At 39.8% G+C, this 19,774-nt stretch overlaps 1 gene segment (V, D, J or C); it reads left to right on the forward strand.

The window, feature by feature from the left end:
- Positions 1-1,936: 1,936 nt before the first annotated feature.
- On the forward strand, positions 1,937-16,162 carry LOC143436603 (immunoglobulin heavy variable 3-73-like). The segment is given in 2 exon segments: positions 1,937-2,038; positions 15,782-16,162. Coding segments are annotated over 2 exon segments (414 nt in total).
- Positions 16,163-19,774: the final 3,612 nt, after the last annotated feature.

The raw sequence follows: 19,774 nt of genomic DNA on the forward strand, positions 1-19,774 counted from the left end.
TGAAAATTAACCTCCAGTCTTGGCTATCACTCTCCTCAAGGTTTCCACTTGATTACCTATGGGAAAGGGACACAAAAAGATGTCTACAATGTGCATGCAAGAATTTTGTTAAGGACATTTGCCCGTATATTTATCAGAGAATTTGTCCATATGTTTTGTTTTTTCATTATGTTTTTGTTTCTATTTTTTTGGTTTTTGTTTTTGTTTTGTAGCATCTTTACCTTGTTTGGGTACTAAGATAGGACTGGCTTCATGGAATGAATTTGGCATTTTAGTCACTTTTTGTCTCATGGAATAATAAAGAAGATATCATATAAAGTCTTCCTTGAAATTCTCACAGATCCAACATAACTTTCTGTGTTCCTTGTTTTTCTTTAATTTAAAACTTTTAAAAACCAAAATCCATGTCTTTGACAATGTTGATATTTATATTAATAACATCATCAGGACTTAATTTTAGTAGACAATAAAAGCTTAGAAGTCCATCTGTTTTTATCAGATTATTCGGTTTTTCAGAGTACAAATTTTATAGCAACTTCTAAATTTTTTATAAATTTCAGATACTCAATTGTAATTACAGCTTTTGTTCTGAGACTCATACATTGTTGAATTATCTTTTTGTTCAAATATTTTTTTTCTCTTTTAGAGTCTGTATATGTATTGTTTAAGAGGGTCATGAGACTGTTGACAAATTATTTTGTTTTGAGGAGCTGGTATACAGGGCTCCTCTTTACATAAGCAGACAATCTCCAAGCACCAGAAAAAAACCACTTTGTCTATTTCTGCCTTGCATTTTTACATGCCTTTCCATGTCTGATTGTCCCTTTTAAATAAACTCTCTTAGATGCATTTTTGTAATAAGGCTTATAGATTTAATAGACAAAGGACATGTGTGATGTTAACTTGTGGTAAGGCATCATATGGAATGAGAAATTTCTAGCACAGTTAGAGGCAGGGGGATGGAAGGTGTTAGAAAAACTGAGCAGTTTGTGTCACTTAGAGACAAGAATCAGGAGAAGTCAGAAATGTCTTGGATAAGTAAAAGAAGTGTCCAGTTAGCAGTTCAGAGAATAAGACCATGGAGAAACACATCTAAGATGTGAAAACAATCAAAGACATTATGATACTAAGAAGAAAAAGGTCATCATTTGAACAGCTAAGTGGCAAACACAAAATTGCAATGTATTTTATTTTTGATCAATGAATAATTTCATACAGCATTTGTATTTATGCAATGAAAATATTTTCTTTTTGAAGACCTAACTTTGAGCTTTATATATAGTATAGGGTACTGCTGAGTTGTGGGCAAATTCATCCTTGGTTACTTCAAATTAATGTATACATTATCATTTACTGAACTTTACATAATGCCCTTCAGAATTATCATACTTGAGATTTTTCTTGTCCTGGTTTTCTATGAATTCAGTATATTATTTCTATCAAGAGAGCAGAAGAGTTTCAGATGTATAAGTCACAATAGAGTAAGGCTGCAAAGAATATTTTGTTAATAACTATAAACTCATACTAAATAATGTTTTTTTCTTTTTCTCTTTTCTCTTTGGAGACATGATTTCTACAGCTCAAGAATTACTAAAAGGTAACATTCTCCTAACATATTCCTTTACTGAAAATGACCAAAATGCTTTAGGCATGCAAACAACAAACAAACAAACAAACCAAAAACCCAAACAACAAAATAAAGAAAAACAAAATTAAAAAAAAAATCTCTACAACCGAGCTGTCTCCTGGGACATTTAGCCATACTTCGATGCTACAAATGCTATTTCAGTCCTCATCTCTTCTTATATATTGATAATAATCATTGTTTCCTGTAAGGCTCCCAGATCTCAAGGTTATAATGTAGCAGGAAGACATGCAAATTATGTTCCCCTCTCTTCATGAAAACCAACCCTGAATTTAAACAGAGACACCCAAATCTGGGTTTGCAGGTCTTCCCACTCAGTGTTCAAGTCTAAACGCAGAATATCCAGCATGGTGTTGGGACTGAGCTGGGTTTTCCTTGTGGCTCTTTTGAAAGGTAATTAATACTTTGAAAGTTATACTGAGTGTATGAGTGGGTGTGGATGACAGGAACATTGAACAAATTGTGACAGTTGACTGACTGGATTCTTCATGTTTGCAGGTTTCCAGTGTGAGATGCAGCTCATGGAGACAGGAGGAGGTTTGGTACAGCCTGAGAATTCTCTAAAACTCTCCTGTGTTGCCTCAGGATTCACTTCAGTAACTACTGGATGCAGTGGTTTCGCCAGGCTCCAGGAAAGGGTCTGGAGTGGGTTGCTCGAATTAAACGCAAATCTCAAAATTATGCAACAACCTATGCAGACTCTGTGAAAGGCAGATTCACCATCTCAAGAGACGATTCCAAAAGCACTGTCTACCTGCAAATGAACAGCTTAAGAGAGGAAGACACTGCCACTTATTACTGTACAACACACAGTGAGTGGCCATCAGTGTGAACACCATACACAAACCTCCCTGCAGGTGCATTAATGACCAGCAGGGGGCACAGAGTACTCATGTAGAACTGGTACTTTGTGGGAACAGGTGCAGAGATAATTCAAAGCATATTTCTAGGGTTTTAGCTCCATGAAATGATTTCCCAGAATGCTCTCAAAATTTAAAGTTTGTACATGTGTATGGCATCTTGAGAACATAGTTGGTTTTTCTCTAATTTAGAAACTGTATGGCACACAGTCCAACAGGAACTAAGTGCAGAAAATCACCTGCGACTGCAGAAATGACTCTGCTGTAGGCACCAGGATCAAATGGTTAGGAATAATCATGTTGTTGTTGAGGCATTTTCATCATGTGATTCATAGAAAAGCCTCAGTGTTGTTCTCATTAAGACTCTCTTGGGATGAGGGGAACTAGAGAGTCAGGCCACACTCAGCAGCCCACACACTCTAACAGGTCTCCAACCTTTATGAATTCCCTTAGAACTTGTGCACACCAGGCACAGATCTGACCAATTTTATTTATGCCTGATTGAGTTTCTTAATTTATTGCTTTTATCATCATCATATATTCTCATACTTCAGTTTGTTCAGCTATAAAAATTTTTTACTTTTTTTTCTAAACCTAGACAGGAGCTACTCACCTTAGACTCAGCTGACTCAGTTAATTATATATCTGTAATAGGCAGCAATAGTTTGTCTGTAAAACAAAACTGGTTGTTAATTAAGAATTGAGTGGTGATCAGTACAGATGAGTTGACCTGTGAAAGTAGTTTAGATGATGTTTGAGACTTAAAGAAATCTCACACAATTTGAAAAATATGTTGGACACATAACACAAATGTTAGGGAGAAAAAAAAACATTCAAATAAAGAAGCAAGAAAATTTGGGGTTGAAAAGCACAAACATTGTTTCAGATATTTCTATAAGGGAGAACAAACATTTAAAAACTTGGGTTAAGGGTCACAGGTGTGCTTCTCTATTTTCTTTGGTAGATTTAGATGCAGTGGAACAGAGGCCTGCTCTGCCAAATGGTGGCCGTGGGCTCTATAAGAGAGGTCTCCTGTATTCCCTGTTTGTCTTTTTTTTTTTTTTTTTTTTAGCAAGTAGATCCTAAATGTAGAAAAGGTGAAGAAAGGCTAATCTTGAAGAAAAGCTCAAAGGAAGAAGCATAGCAGCTTGGTAGGACAGGCTGGGGGAGGGGCAAAGAGTGGAGGCTGGTTGCCACTGAGGTAGAGCAAGTTAAGACCAAAATGAGAATTTGGAGCCTCTAGGTAAGAGTCAAAGGGAAGAAGCTGACAGGAACATGTGGAAAGAGAGAGAAAGAGAGTGTGTGTGTGAGAGAGAGGGAGAGGGAGAGGGAGGGGGAGGGGGAGGGGGAGGGGAGGGGGGAGGGGGAGGGGGAGGGGGAGGGGGAGGGAGAGGGAGAGGGAGAGGGAGAGGGAGAGGGAGAGGGAGAGGGAGAGGGAGAGGGAGAGGGAGAGGGAGAGGGAGAGGGAGAGGGAGAGGGAGAGGGAGAGGGAGAGGGAGAGGGAGAGGGAGAGGGAGAGGGAGAGGGAGAGGGAGAGGGAGAGGGAGAGGGAGAGGGAGAGGGAGAGGGAGAGAGAGAAGTCTTTTGATCTAGGCCAGGACTTACTGTCCTTCAGTTCCAAGGAGTGGGTCTTTGTGGGCCTCCAGCTGGGGGTATACTTGAAGCTGGTTTTGCCCACATCCTCCTCCAGTTTTTTTCAGAGAATCAAAAGTAATTACAGCTTTTGTTCTAAGATTCCTATCTTTTAAATTGTTGAGTTATTCTTTTTGTTCATATATTTTTCCTCATTTATTATGTGTGTATTAATTGTTTGGGAGAGCAGTAATTCATGAGAGCATTTATACATTATTTTCTTTTGATGAACTGGTATCCAGGTCTACTCTTTACACAAGCAGACACTCTTCAAGGACCAGATCAAGCCATGTTTGACTTCTTCTGCTTTACAATCTTACATGTATTTCCATGCCTGATTGCCCTTCTTTGAACAAACTCTCCTGGGTATATAATCACAATAAGGCTTATAGATATAATCTACACAGTACCTGTGTGGTGGTAACCTGGTGTAAAACATCTTTAGGAATAAGAAGATTCCAGCACAACTAGAGTCAGGGTGATGAAGATGCTAGAATAGCCAAGCATTCCAAGAGACTAGAATAGCATACTTGTCTCTAGTGTCTCTTAGAGAAAAGAATTGGAGCAGTCAGAAATGTATTGAGTAAGAAAAGGAGTGTCTATATAGCAGTGAAGAGAAAGGTGATCATGGACCAGAGCATCTAAGGTGTGAGAACCATCAAAGACATCCTGATGGGAAGGAGAAGAAGGTATTTTTTACAGGATCGAGGTGTTAAGCATAGAATTTCACTATGATTTATTATTTATCAATGAATAACCTCAGATAGTATTTATATTTATGTAATAAAGTTGTTTTCTATTTGAGGACCTAACTTTATATATGGAATAATGTACTCCTGAGTTGTGGGATTAACCACTCTTGGTTACTTCAATTTAATGTATAAATATATGATTTCCTGAACCATACACAATGACCCTAAAATAATCATATTTGAGATGTTTTCTATCATAATTTTCTATGAATTTATTTAATGATATTTGTGAAACTAAGGAAAAGTTTCAGATGTACAATTCAAAATAGAGTAAGGCTGTAAAGCACATTTTCTTAACTATGTACTCATACTAAATAATGTTTCATTGTTTACTACTTTTCTGGTTTTGGATACATGATTTGTTAAAGTCCATATGTTAGTTAAATATAACATTCTCCTGACATATTGATTTACTAGAAATGACCAAAATGCTTTAGGCATACAGTAAAAAGTTATCTTCAATCTAGCTATGTCCTAAGATACTTAGTCATAATTTGATGCTACAAATGCTTCTTCAGCCTTTATTTGTCTTAGAAATTGACAAGATTATTTAGTCTAAAGCTTCCATATCTGAGGTTACACTACAACAGGAAGACATGCCAATAATGTTCCCCTCTGTTCATGAAACCCTGAACCTACAGCTTTAAAAGAGACACCATACTCTGGATTAACAGGTCTTCACATTTAGTGAATTCCTGAGGCTTGGGTGAGGTCTTCCCTTCTTGAGGGCCTTACATTTTGGTTCCCTGACGGGGAAACTACTACCACACTAATCTCCAAGAACCCACTTTGAGGTAAGATTTCACCCTCGGTTGTTTGTCTGATTGCTGTGTGGCCATCTGTCTAAATTGTTTGGTTTCTCATGTGGCCATTTGTGTAAATTGTTTGGTTTCTGAAAAGTGCACTTTGGTTTTGGTCTGCAGTTATTTCTGTTTGAAGAGACAGGAAACTGTTTTTTTTGTTTTGTTTTGTTTTGTTTTGTTTTTTGTCTTGGGAGGTGACAAATGAGTGACTGACAGATGTGCTGTGAGAGTCACCAGCTGCTTCGCCCTGAGAGACGTCTCAGGAAGACAGGGACCCCCAGAGACATCTGAGAGGTTCCCATCTGAGTGCCAGGGAGGACACGGAATTTATCCTGGCTGGCACTCGTGATTGAGACAGGTTTTTGTTAGTCTTACTGTGTATATGTTTTGTCTGGGTTTTGTGTTATTTGTGACGATGAGACATACTGTGACTAAAATTTAACCCTAGACCATTAGACTAAAGTTAGAACCAGAACACATAACTTATCAGTTGAGATCAGGAAAAGACTGTGACAGATTTTTTGTGCCTCAGAGTGACTGACTTTTGATGTTGACCAGCCGCCAGAAGAGACTTTTGATTTGACTATTTATCAGGATGGTCCAGGGTCATATCTCGACCAATAGCCATACATTACTCTGTGGCAGGACCTGGTCTAAGATTCACCACCATGGGTGAGGAAGAAGCCAGGCTCCCGAGCCCTGGCCCTCTGCGGGACGAGGCACAGACTAAACTGGAAGATTAATCACACTTTCTTTTCAGATAACCCTGCCAGTCTGACCAGACTGGAAGAGTCTTTAATGTTTTTCCAACAGCTACCAGGGATGATTGCCAGCAAACTTTACAGGTTCTCCTTACCACAGAAGAACGAGAAAGGATCCTGTTAGAAGCCCCCCGCCCCCTTAACCGACCAGACTAAGACTTCAACACAGATACAGGTAGGGAGCAGCTGACAGTTTACCCCGCTGGGCTCTGGTGACAGGTATATTACAGCGTATATAGAGAGAGGGATTACAAGATTATACCCTGCATGATTTAGTTAAAAAGACAGAAAAATATATCACAAAAGATAGACTGAAGACTAGAATATTGGCCACAGTTATAAGAGAGAGAGAGAGAGAGAGAGAGAGAGAGAGAGAGAGAGAGAGAGACAAAGGGCAGGGCCTAGACAAAGAGAGAAACATGGGCAACAAAAGACACTGGACTCAGACTGCACAAAGAAGAAAGGAAGGACCCCTAAGGTCTTGGCTCTCGAAGAAGATGATTAGAGGGAATCCTGAGAGTGGAGGGGACCCCTATCGACTTTCTGGTGGATACTGAAACAGAATATTCAGTTCTGAAAACAATCATTGAGAAAATTACAAAAAGACCATAGTCATAGGGTATTCCACACCCCTACCGAGTCCCCTTTGCCCAGAAAGAGACACATGAGGCAGTGTTCGGATAGTTACTACAACGAGGCTTTATTCTTGTATCAGCAGAAGTGGAAGACACCAAGCCCGGAAAAGGCACTGCTTATATACACCCTAGAGTGGCGTGTTCACTTCTGATTGGCTGTTCACTCATCACCCCATATTACGCCCCGAGATGGGCAGTGGCTTGGCGCGGTTTTGCCTCTTGCACCTGCGCAGTTTAGTTGTTTACTTGTGGGAGCACTGGATGCCCGCGCCATCTTGTAATGGCGAATGTTGTCACGCTCACTACGGCTCCTAACATCTCCCCCTTTCAATTTTATTAAGATGGAACAGCCTTTTGCCTATCAAGCGTGGCACCAACTCAGTGAGGGAAAGCAGAGGCCTGATCCCCTGTGCAAAATGAGATATTGTAATGGGTTTCTTCTCTTGTCATCATGCAATGAGTAATACTTCCCATACCCATCTCGATGCCTTTTTGTCGGGGAAAGGGAGCCTTCACTCTGGAGTGCCAGGCGGCCGTCCGTGCACTGAGAGGAGGTTTTGGCATCAAACCTTTGTGCAATCAGGCATACTTTTGGGAAATCTATCCACAATCGTGGAACATTCCCTGTCGAGTACCCACTCGCAAACACCTCTAAATATTCAGGTACCACAGTTATTCAGGCAAGGGCTGGCTAGACTTAGACCTCTCATCGACCCAGTGCAATGGGCTGAACCCTTGGGGTACATCGACTGAGGGTCTCAGTCATCAGATACTTTCTTAGCCTAGATAGCCAAATTTCAGGGGAAGATCTTTGCTCAAGGCTACGAGTGCTTGGGCGATAGCGACCTTGTCACGTTTTTGTTGGGCTCTGAGCTTGCAGACCAATCATAACATGAGGACTAATCCACAACCTTTAAGAAAGAAAAGGGCCTTTAAACAGGCCTATCCCCACCCTTTAAGAAAGAAAGAAAAGGCAGAAGAAATTCAAGAAGTAAAATCGCCAAGGGCAACAGGGTCCACTTGTGTTCCATCAAGGCTCAAGATCTGGATCTGCAATTGCTGCTGCATCTGGTCCAGCTCCGTAGTCCAATTCCCTTGTAAATAAGCAGAAAGATTATGGCTTTGAATAAATGTATCATTCATAAATCTCAGAGGTGTAATACATAGATGTGGGGTTGCTGACACGCAGCTCATCTGAACCACATCTGTGAGTTGTTTCACATGGGCTTGGAGCAAATCAACTCTCTGATTGACCAATAGAATGTCTGATGCCAAGTGTGCATCCACTTTCTGTAGAGTGGTCAAAGCCTCGGAAGTCTTTTCTGAAATTTGATTAACAACAGTAGCTGCTGTAACTTGATTAGCCAAGGCTATGCCAGTTGTCACAGCTACAGCTGCAGAGATGGTAATAGCAGTGATAATGGCTGCAGTAATGCCAAAGTCTCTTTTATGTCTTATTAATGATGTAATAGGGAAAGTTTCAGGATCGGCTTCTACTGGAATGGGCACAAAGGTAGGCACGTGCACAACCAAGGCTAGGTCTAGTGATCCATTCCAGCATTGTGCTAAAAAGCATGTAACATTCTTACAATCCAAGATATCAGAATTATTTTGAAAGTTGGATAACATAAAGAAAAATGGGGGTCCACACACACTGACACCGGTTGTGCAGATGCATTCCTAAACACCTTATTAATTTTAATGTTATTCAAATGGCTAGAGATATTAGATCGCGTAGCTGAAACATTTTGTACTTCATGAAATATACCATTCAACAAGGCAAAGGCAGATACACTGGCACTAGCTCCAGCCTCATTACTCAACACCCAATGATAAAAGGGCCAAATATTTTCTATGCCAGTGCTCTTACCTGTATTATTCATTATAGCCAAATCGAGAGGAGGGGATAAATTAAATCCTCTGGCAATTTATTTTTTTGGGGTTTAATCTTAGACTGGCAAGGTGAAAACACCACTGGAAAGGACAAATCTGGATAGCACCACGGTATAATCTGTTGCGAAGTGGCATTCTTGGTATGCCAATTGGACCTCTTAATTATAGTAACATTACTTCTAATCATGGTGGTGGTAATGTTTATAGGTGCTGATGAATTCAGACCGACATTTCCCGATCCTTCCATCTGTCCTGAACTAATCTGATTCAAGACAGCCCCTAGCACTCTTATCTCTACCTTACTGTAAGTCACAGGATCCACCCAATTAGCAAGAGTAGCTGTCTTAAGAATCACACAAGGTGTATGTAGTTTACTTGTCTACATACACCTTACTTACTTACCCTTACTTACCCTTACTTGCTGCCACAAAACAAAGTGTAAAGTTTAATGGAAAACTTGTAGCATTATATAACTCAGGCTGCTGGTAGGTGCGCCGAGAGCACGGGGCATCCATGTAACACTCAGTAGCTGTAAACAACGACAGCACTGCAGAATTTGAATGTACTGGCATGGGAACAGGCCAAGATCTAACTATAGCCCATAGTGGTATACTTATCCCCAAATCGAACATCAGCATCAGGAGAATCAGAGCCGTCATCCTGCAATCTAGCTTCATTCTTCACGATCTACACCAGCCGTGTGGGGACCCAAATTGGATTGTATTCACCCTGTGGAAAAACACAGACAACTCCCCTCCCCGGCCATGACAGGGGTCTATCGCATCCCTGACCTTGGAGAAGGACAGCAGCCATCTCTAAATTTGCTCCCGCAAGTCCTGCATTAGTGAGGGGACCTCCCAAGCCACGACAGGCTCTCAACCAGTCTTGCAACCCCTCTGTTCCTACGAGGGGCAAAGACTGTGCGGCATTCCGCTGTAGCATTTTCAAAGACCATTTGTTCTATCAATGGCATTGCCTGCTTTGGTTCCCCAAAGATTCTGCCAGCAGCCTCAGTCATGTGGGCCACAAAGTCAGAGAAGGACTCACTGGTCCCCTGAGTTATTTTGGACAAATAAAGATTACTCCCTTCTTGCCTGGGGAGAGACTTCCAGGCCTTAACAGCAGCTGTCGCTATTTGTGCGTAGACCTGCCAAGGATGAGTGGTCTGGTCATTCGCGTGTACACCAACTCCAGCCAGCATGTCAAAAGTCCATAATTGTTGTCCCTCAGTGTTTGCGTTAATCCTGGCTTATGCTTGCAGTGCCTCGTGCCACAAGGCCTTCCACTCTAGGTATTGGCTCATATTGTTAAGTACCGCCTTCACTGTGTCCTGCCAGTCTCCTGGCATCATAGCAGCTGCACTTAACCTCTCCACTTGGGATACAGTAAAATTAGCCCCAATTCCATATGTGTGTACTGCCTCAGCTAATTCTTTGACCTGCCTATACTCTACTGGGGCATGAACAAGGGTGCCTTCTGCCCCTTCAAAGACCGGAAATGCCAGCTGTAGCTGTCTCCAATCTCCTGGGCTGAGAAATGAATTAGAGACGCTGCCTAGGGCATAGGCCAGAGGCAAAATGGGGCCAAGGGACTCAAGGTCTTTCTTAGTCTTATCTCAGAATGGTTATTTTTTTGCATAGGCGGCTGCTTCCTCCTGTAGGCTTTCTTCTTCGGAGCTGCTAAGGTCTATGGTGGCAAGCTCCTTAATAGGGTATAGGGGGGGTCCTTATGACCTCCACTCTCTCTTCACCAGCCGGTGAAGGGTCCTTAACCTTAACAGGCCCTGCAGTGGCCCCTGTTCCTTTTGAGTACTCTTTTCTTTGACCAGGCTCCTTGGCCTGTCCCTGTTGCCCAGGCTTTTTTGCCTGCTTCTCCTTTCCAGGATCCTTGGCCTTATCTTTTTCCCCAGGCTCCTTGGCCTGATGCTGGCTAACACGCTCTGTTTCTGATACCCTGGAGTGGACCTCTCTTGAAACCTCTTGACTTGCACTACTAGCTGTGCTGCGAGCTGGATCCCCACAACACAAATAAGCTAAAAGTGAGAGCAACACAAGCAAGAGGCCAACTACTGCACTGGCGGCAATGAGTGAAAATCCACTAGCAACCAAGGCTTCCACCCCAAACATACCTCTCAGAGACGTACCTCGATCCTGTAGTCTTTTAACCCGCCACGAATCTCAGGGGGGTCTCCGCGGCACCTTGAAATTCCCGGGTTTCAGCACCAGATATTCCGCGCCCCTTCCAAGTCCCCTTTGCCCAGAAAGAGACACGTTAGGCAGTGTTCGGGTAGTTACTACAAGGAGGCTTTATTCTTGTATCAGCAGAAGCGGAAGACACCAAGCCAGGAAAAGGCACTGCTTATATGCACCCTAGAGTGGCATGTTCACTTCTGATTGGCTGTTCACTCATCACCCCATATTAAGCCCCGAGATGGGCAGTGGCTTGGCTCGCTTTTGCCTCTTGCACCTGCGCAGTTTAGTTGTTTACTTGTGGGAGTACCGGATGCCCGCGCCATCTTGTAATGGCGAATGTTGTCACACTCACCGCAGCTCCTAACAATAGGGGAAACTGGGCAGAAACAATATTCTTAGACTACTTCACAAACTGTTGATCTGAGAAAAGGACAAGTGTCACATTCTGGTTATTCCTGAGTAACGAGTGCCAGCCAGGATAAAGTGTTAGCTGGAGTGGGTTGCTCAAATTAAAAACAAACCTAGTAATTATGGAACTAACTATGCAGAGTCTATGAAAGATAGATTCACTAACTCAAGAGATGATTCAAAAAGCAGTGTTTACCTGCAGATGAACAGCTTAAGAGAGGAAGACACTGCCATTTATTACTGTAGAACACACAGTGAGGGGCCATCAGTGTAAATCTAGACACAAAACTTCCTGCAGGAACACTCAGCACCTGCAGATGGCACAGAACTCACATGAATATTAGTGTAGGCATAGAGTCAGGTGCAGAAAATATTGAGTGCTATTTGTGGGGTTTCTGTTGTCATTCCATTTAGTGACTCCAGAATGTTTTTTTTTGTACTTGTGGTTGACACATTCTGTAACTTCTGTGAAAATAATTCATTTTTCTTCAACTTAACCACACAACTCTCTCTCTCTCTCACACACACACATACACTTTAAATAAAATAAATACTGAAGATCTCTAATTTTAAATATGAATATGCTGAAGTCTCCAGGATCAAATACTTAGAGACATCTGCATGCTGAGGCTACACCATCAGTAGATTCAGGGCAAAGTCTCAGTAGCAATCAGATTAGGGAAAGTAACTGGGGATACACTCTGTTACTTGCACACCTCAGGAGCTCTCAAAATTCCTCTGCTTTCTCTAAGAATTCTGCACATCTGTAGCAAATCTGACTCATTTGTGTTTTTAGCATAATCAATTACTTCATATCTACTTCATCATATATAGAACATTTTTCATTGTTGTTGTTCTAAAAAGACATGGGATCTGTGTTCTCAACATTGACAAGACCCACCTACTTTAAATTCAGCTGACAACCAGGATGTATCTCCTGTGGAGACTTGGGGAACTTTGTTCAGAAATGTTCAATCCATGTTTCCTGACTCCTTCTTATGTCTCCTTATATAGAGACTATTACAATATGTGAAAATACACAGTTAATCTAGGAATCTGTATGGTAAATCTAAATATTAAAATTCTATAGATAAAAGTCTTACCATGTTTTGTTCCATCATTTTGAGCCACTTTGGGAAGAGTGACAGATAAGTCTCCTGATGAGGCATGAGCTGGACAGATTAGTGTCCAAGTCTGTCTGTCCTTACTATGGACCCTTGCCCTGATCATTACCAGCCACCACTGAATCTTTGTTTTCTTGAAACCCAATCCCTAGGTGACCCTCTATCTAAAACCCTTGTCTTACATTAATTCTATCCTCACAATAAAGGATAAAATTGTTTCTTTTTTTACTTCATTGTGTCATTATTTATATAAATCAGTCATATTTATGGAATTATGATTTGTATGAGAAGAAATTTATCTCACAAAAGACCTGTTTAACTTTTATATCTCTTCGCTTATGATTCTTGTAGACAGCTTGGAAAACCATTAATTAACCATAAACATCCATTATTGAGTAACACCTGGTTCATCTTGAAAAGACAGCAGTGTCCTGTTAATTTACAGTAGAACAAGACTGCATTCCTATACTGGAAAACAAGGAATTTATTTTGATCAAAAGTTGACAATATTTTTTCATGGAGAGGCAGTTTCCAGGCTCTTCATGCTGAGGCTCACACATAATCAGTATGGAGTATGATTCTGGGGAAGGGACAAAAGTAGAAAGATGGGAAAATTAGAGTAGGTATTTAGAATGGAGGTTCTAAGTTCCCCATGTTGTCACAGACATGGCCCTTCAATTCTTTGAAATTCTTACAAAACACTTGCTTTCTTTTATTGGAGTGTAATATAAAATGTGGCCCACATAAAAATAAATAAAAGAAGACACAAAATTTTAGTATTTTAGAAAATCATTAACAAAAAATATAATCTGATGCTTAAATACCTTAATTTTTAAAATTGGGTATTATATACCACCTCTTTTGTATAAATTGGAAGTAAACTGCATCCTTAAAAACAATTTCTTTACTATCTGGAGTCAACATTCATAGACTTTGTTGCTCCTTTTATAACTTTCAACATTGGATTGTATTATTCTCTGTGAGTAGATAGGGCAGAGGGATTTCTGTGGTCAAAACAAGAGAAGTAATCATATGTTGTGTATCATAAATATGTAATGAATACTAGGTAATTCTTAAAATCTTTACCAGTTCTTCATATTTATTTATTGGTAGCATCTTTACCTTACTTGGGTATCAGGACATTTTTTTCTTGGAATGAATTTGAATATTTGGTCACTTTTTCTCTTATGGAACAAGAAAGAAGATATCATTTGAAGTCTTTCTTGAAATTTTGACAGATTTAACAGTGATTTTCCATGTTCCTTGCTTTTCTTTAAAGTGATACTTTTAAAAACCACCTCTTTGACAATGGCACTGTTTACACTAATAACCACATCAGGGCTTAATTTTAGTAGATAATAAAAGCTTAGAAGTCTATCTGTTTTTTACCAGATTATACAGTACTTCAGAGTACAAATTTCATAGTAACTTGTAATTTTTTTTTTAAATTTCAGACTCAGTTCTAATTATATCTTTTGTTCTGCGACTCATCCATTTGACATTGCTGAGTTATCTTTTTGTTCAAATAAGTTTTCCTCTTTTAGAGTCTGTATGTGTATTGCTTGGGAGGGGATGAAGTCATGAGAGGGTTGGCGTATTATTTTCTTTTAAGGAACTTGCATCCAGCACTACTGTTTACATAAGCAGACACTATCGAAGGACCAGAACAAACCATTTTGTGTTGTTCTGCCTTAAATTTTTACATGTCCTTCTATGTCTGATTGTCCTTCTTTAAACAAGGTCTCCCGGGTGTGTATTTGTAATAGGGCTTATAGATTCAATAGGCACAGGACCTGTGTGATGTTAACTTGTTGTAAGACATCTTACAGAATAAGAAGTTCTATCACAGTTAAAGGCAGATGGATGAACGATGCTAGAGAAGCTAAGCAGTTAGTGTCACCTAGAGATGAGAATGTAGAGAAGTCAGACATGTGTTGGGTGAATGAAAGAAGTGTCTACTTAGCAGTTCAGAGAAACAAGATCACAGGGAAGATCATATCAGATGTGGGAAGAATCAAAGACATCATGATGGGAAGGGGAAGTAGGTCATTATATGAAGTGCTAAGTGGTAAACACAGGATTTCAATGTGTTTTATTATTGATCAATGAATAATCTCAGATAATATTTATGTAATAAAATTATTTTCTTTTTGAAGACCTAACTTTGAGTTTTATACTTAATTTACTGCACTATTGAGCTGTGGGCTCAGCCATCCTTGGTCACTTCAATTTAATGTATGCATTCGTGATTTACTGATCCTTACACAATGCCCCCAAGAATTATCATATTTGAGATTTTTCTTGTAATGATTTTCTACGAATTAATTTTGTAATTTCTGTGGACATAGTAGAAGAGTTTCACATGTAGAAATCATAATACAGTAAAGTTGCAAATCATATTTCATCAATACATATAAATTCACAGAAAAACAATGTTTTTTTACTTTTCTCTTTTCTTTTTAGACATATGATTTCTATACCCCAAGAATTACTGAAGTGTAACATTTTCCTAACATATTGCTTTACTGGAAATGGCCAAAATGCTTTAGGCATGCAAACAAAGAAAAAACCAAAAACCCCAAAACCAAAAAAAAAAAAAAAAAAAAAAAAAAAAAAAAAAAAAAAAAAAAAAAAAAAAAAAAATAAAACAGTTCTCTACAACCTAGCTGTGTCCTGGGACATTTAGCCATACTTTGATGCTACAAATGCTACTTCAGTCCAATTTTCTTCTTAGTCATTGATAATAATCATTGTTTCCTGTAAGGCTCCCAGATCTCAGGTTATAATATAGCAGGAAGACATGCAAATTATGTTCCCCTCTGTTCATGAAAACCAACCCAAACTCTACAGCTTTAACAGAGACACCCAAATCTGGGTTTACAGGTCTTCTCACTCAGTGATCAAGTCTGAACTCAGAATATCCAGCATGGTGTTGGGACTGAGCTGGGTTTTCCTTGTGGCTCTTTTGAAGGTAATTAATACTTAAGAAGTTATACTGAGTGTATGAGTGGGTGTGGATGACAGGAACATTGAACAAATTGTGACAGTTGACTGACAGGATTTTCTGTGTTTGCAGGTGTCCAGTGTGAGATACAGCTCATGGAGACAGGAGGAGGTTTGGTGCAGCCTGGGAATTCTCTAAAACTCTCCTGTGTTGCCTCGGGATTCACTTTCAGCAACTACTGGATGTACTGGGTTCGCCAGGCTCCAGGGAAGGGGCTGGAGTGGGTTGCTCGAATTAAACGCAAATCTGAAAGCTATGCAGCAGACTATGCAGAGTCTGTGAAAGGCAGATTCACCATCTCAAGAGACGATTCCAAAAGCACTGTCTACCTGCAAATGAAAAGCTTAAGAGAGGAGACACTGCCACTTATTACTGTACAGAACACAGTGAGGGGCCATCAGTGTGAACCCATACACAAACCTCCCTGCAGGTTTCAGTAATGACCAGCAGGGGGCACAGAGTACACATGTAGAGCTGGTACTTTGTGGGAACAGATGCAGAGATAATTCAAAGCATATTTCTAGAGTTTTAGCTCCATGTAATGATTTCCCAGAATGCCCTCAAAACTTAAAGTCTGTACATGTGTATGGCATCTTGAAAACAGAGTTATTTTTCTCCAATTTAGAAACTGTATGGCACACAGTCCAACAGGAACTAAGTGCAGAAAATCACCTAGAACTGCAGAAATGACTCTGCTGTGGGACCAGGATCCAATGGTTAGGAGTGTTCATGCTGTTGTTGAGGCATTTTCATCATGTGATTCATAGAAAATCCTCAGTGTTGTTCTCACTAAGACACTGTGTGATGACGGGAACTAGAGAGGTCAGGCCACACTCAGCAGCCCACACACTCTAACAGGTCTCCAACCTTTATGAATTCCCTTAGAACTGTGTACACCAGGCACAGATCTGACAAATTTTATTTATACCTGATTCGGTTTCTTAATTTATTGCTTTCATCATCATATATTTCTTACACTGCCTTTGGTTCATCATGAAAAATCTTCTGAGTTGTTTCCTAAACATAGACAGAAGACAGTTACCTTAGACTCAGCTGAATCCAAGATTGTAGGTTCTATGGAGACTTAGGGAAATTTGTTATGAAATGATCTGTCCTGATTCCCTCAACTCCTCTGTCTCTTTTATAGACTCTTTTTTTTCCTACTGTAACAAGACTTGTTAATGTGAGTATCTGTCTTCTAAATAAATGTATTCTGTAGATGAAAGACTATGTTCTGTTCCACTGTCATGTGCTACTCTGGGGAGAGTAAACCGATTGGGCTCCTATTGAGCAGTGAGCTCTATGGCTCAGAGTCCAGGTATCTGAGACAAGCTGTCCCACTTATTGATAATTATCTGCCTGCAGCAGAATCCTGCTTCAGGAAAGTTTTGCTCTAGATGGCCCTCTACTGAAGCGCTCCCCACATTAACCTTAACCTCATAACAAAGGAGAAAATAATTTCTTATTTTCTCTTCATAACCTGATTAGCAATAGAAAACAAATGTTTTCATTGAACAATGATTCATGTGAGGACAGGATTATCTTATAAAATGAGTCTTTTTCTTTTTTTCTTTTTTCTTTTTTATTGATTTATTATTTTTCCACAATCTGCATTTATACCATTTTAATTACACACAAGGATTAAGGTCAGTCCTAGGTTAAAGACCTACCTATTCAGTAGATGAAAATAGTCAAGGAACAAGAAATACAATAAACACAAATAGTCAGAGAACAAGCAAGTCAATAAACAATGTCCTGAGATCACTGTTTCTAAGGGCTTCTCAGGATGACCAAAATATCTGAGCCTCCTTCCCTGTCCTACCTCAAAGTTATTTTCATGTCTGAATCCCATTTCTTTGTTCTACCCTAAGATTTAGATTCTTGCCTTACCTTGCTTGTTTGTTCTAGCCTAATGTCAGATTCCTGCCTAAAGCCCACTTCATTTTCCTTGGCCAATATCAGATTCCTGACAAGCAGCCACAAAAGCGCCATAACTCTCCTCCTTTTTACAAAATGTTGAATAGCTACATTTCTTCATGCACGATAATTGTGGACAATAGGGAAACCTATTTGTTAAATGTACACATCTGTTATTCAGTAATTACTTGCTCAGTATGAAAAAAATTGTTCTTTTACATTAGTAAAAAATGTAAGAAAAGATATGAGTGATTCTCTGTTCTACTTGATGTATTCTGCAGACATTTTTTTGCAACCATAACACAGGAAGTAAAGCCACATCCTGTTTAATGATCTGTGGTGTCAAGTGTGACCCCAGAACAACAGACATCAGCCTTACCCTAGAGAGATATGTGATATTTTTTTCTTCATAAAAAATTTTATTAAAATTTATTACTGGTGTGACAGAGTGAATTGAATCTTAAAATGCATAAAATCACCTTATTACATATGGACAAATTCACAGGGCATCAACATACAACAGGAAAAAAAGTCTGGGAAAGTAGAGCCTTTACAAATTTCTAAGTTCTTGCAGTGGACACCCATTTCATTTCACTCTCACAAGCCCTAGTCTTGGTTTTGTTTCTCTACTGCCTTTTGTAATCAAGGAATATCTTCTGAAACAGCTTTAGGCTGTATCCAAGTAGACCATGTGGCATGGGAAGGGTTACAGAACCATGAGAACATAGATGTTTCCTGTAGGGGAATTGATATGTTCACTTAAGATTGAGAAACTTGCAAGTATTTCTGATTCTGCCAAGAGTCTAAGTTCTGTCTTACACACAGTGAGACGAGAAAGACAACCAGCTTGCTGGAGCCATCAGGGAGGCATAATTTATTTTTCAAACTACAAGATTCTCTAAAGAAGCTTGGTGTACCCATAGAGATCAAGTTCCTTACTTAGGCATTGATACCCTGTCACCAGATGAGCCTATGGACAGCAACATCTATATCCGCTGAGTATGTGCTCTTCTCCTTTATGCAAAAGTGGTCTCTATGGTACGACAAACCAGGTATGAAAAGATTTGACATGTCTGTTCTTAGCCTTAAATACACACTAAAGTCCCATTTTGCTATCAGAAGCCTGGAATCTTCATCTTAGGTCTCCTCTATTAACAGGTCCATTTCCTAGCATAGATATGCATGTCAGACAGATGACAGCCATTGGAGGAAATATTAGGGAAGCCTGATGTAAGGGCCAGTGTCTGATGAGAATATCTTAGCCTTGCTGCAGTTGTGTAAGTCCTCCTAAGGCCACATGAAGCTGGTGCTGTATATCATGTGCATTTCTTACACTGCACAAAATGGTCAGTGAGCTGACCTAGTGGGAAGTTGATACAAGTCTTGATTTGACTCTTTCCTGGATATTTTAATATTGCAGACTCTTAAGAATGAACAAAAAAAGCTGTGCCATATTAAAGAACATTTCAGAGGCAAGGCACATAATGATCTAGAGATAGGCATAAAATTTAAAAAATGGCCTGGCCTGGCATCTGTTACCAACAGTTACCTTGTTAGTGCTGACAGCCTTGTATAAAACACTAAATATGTGTCTGCTTCTTTTACTGAAAAGTCTGTTGAAATAGGTTATCAACTGAGATGTTAAATCTGAAAATGTTGGCAGGCAGATATATGGAGCTCTTCTCACTCTTCGTGCCCACTGGGACACCATGTTGGCTGCAGATATACAACACAACTCAGAATGGTGGGTTCTACTGTAAGATCACAAGGGTTCTATTCCAAGCAATTACAGGGATTTCAGGTGCTGGAACAATGGTGAGACCACGTTAAACCACTTCCAAACTTCATGTTTCTATGGCTTTCCTACTATTCTTATAAAAGTCAAATTGCAATAATAATTTGAGACTATTTGGGACAGTCCCAAGTACTTTATAAACAAAGTACAGTGTAGATACGTACCAGTTATTCATTAGCTTCAACTGTATGCATATGTTGTGTGTATGAGTGTGTGTTTGTGTATGTGTGTGTGTGTGAGTATGTATGGTGTATTTGTCTGTGTTATAAGGATTGTTGAATATTAGAGAGTAGCATACCTAACGTGTGCCATGTAATGAAGCTCTTGTCCAAATTATCCAAGAGACTCAAGCC

This window comes from Arvicanthis niloticus, chromosome 23 (genome assembly GCF_011762505.2).
Source record: "Arvicanthis niloticus isolate mArvNil1 chromosome 23, mArvNil1.pat.X, whole genome shotgun sequence".
NCBI lineage: Eukaryota > Metazoa > Chordata > Mammalia > Rodentia > Muridae > Arvicanthis > Arvicanthis niloticus.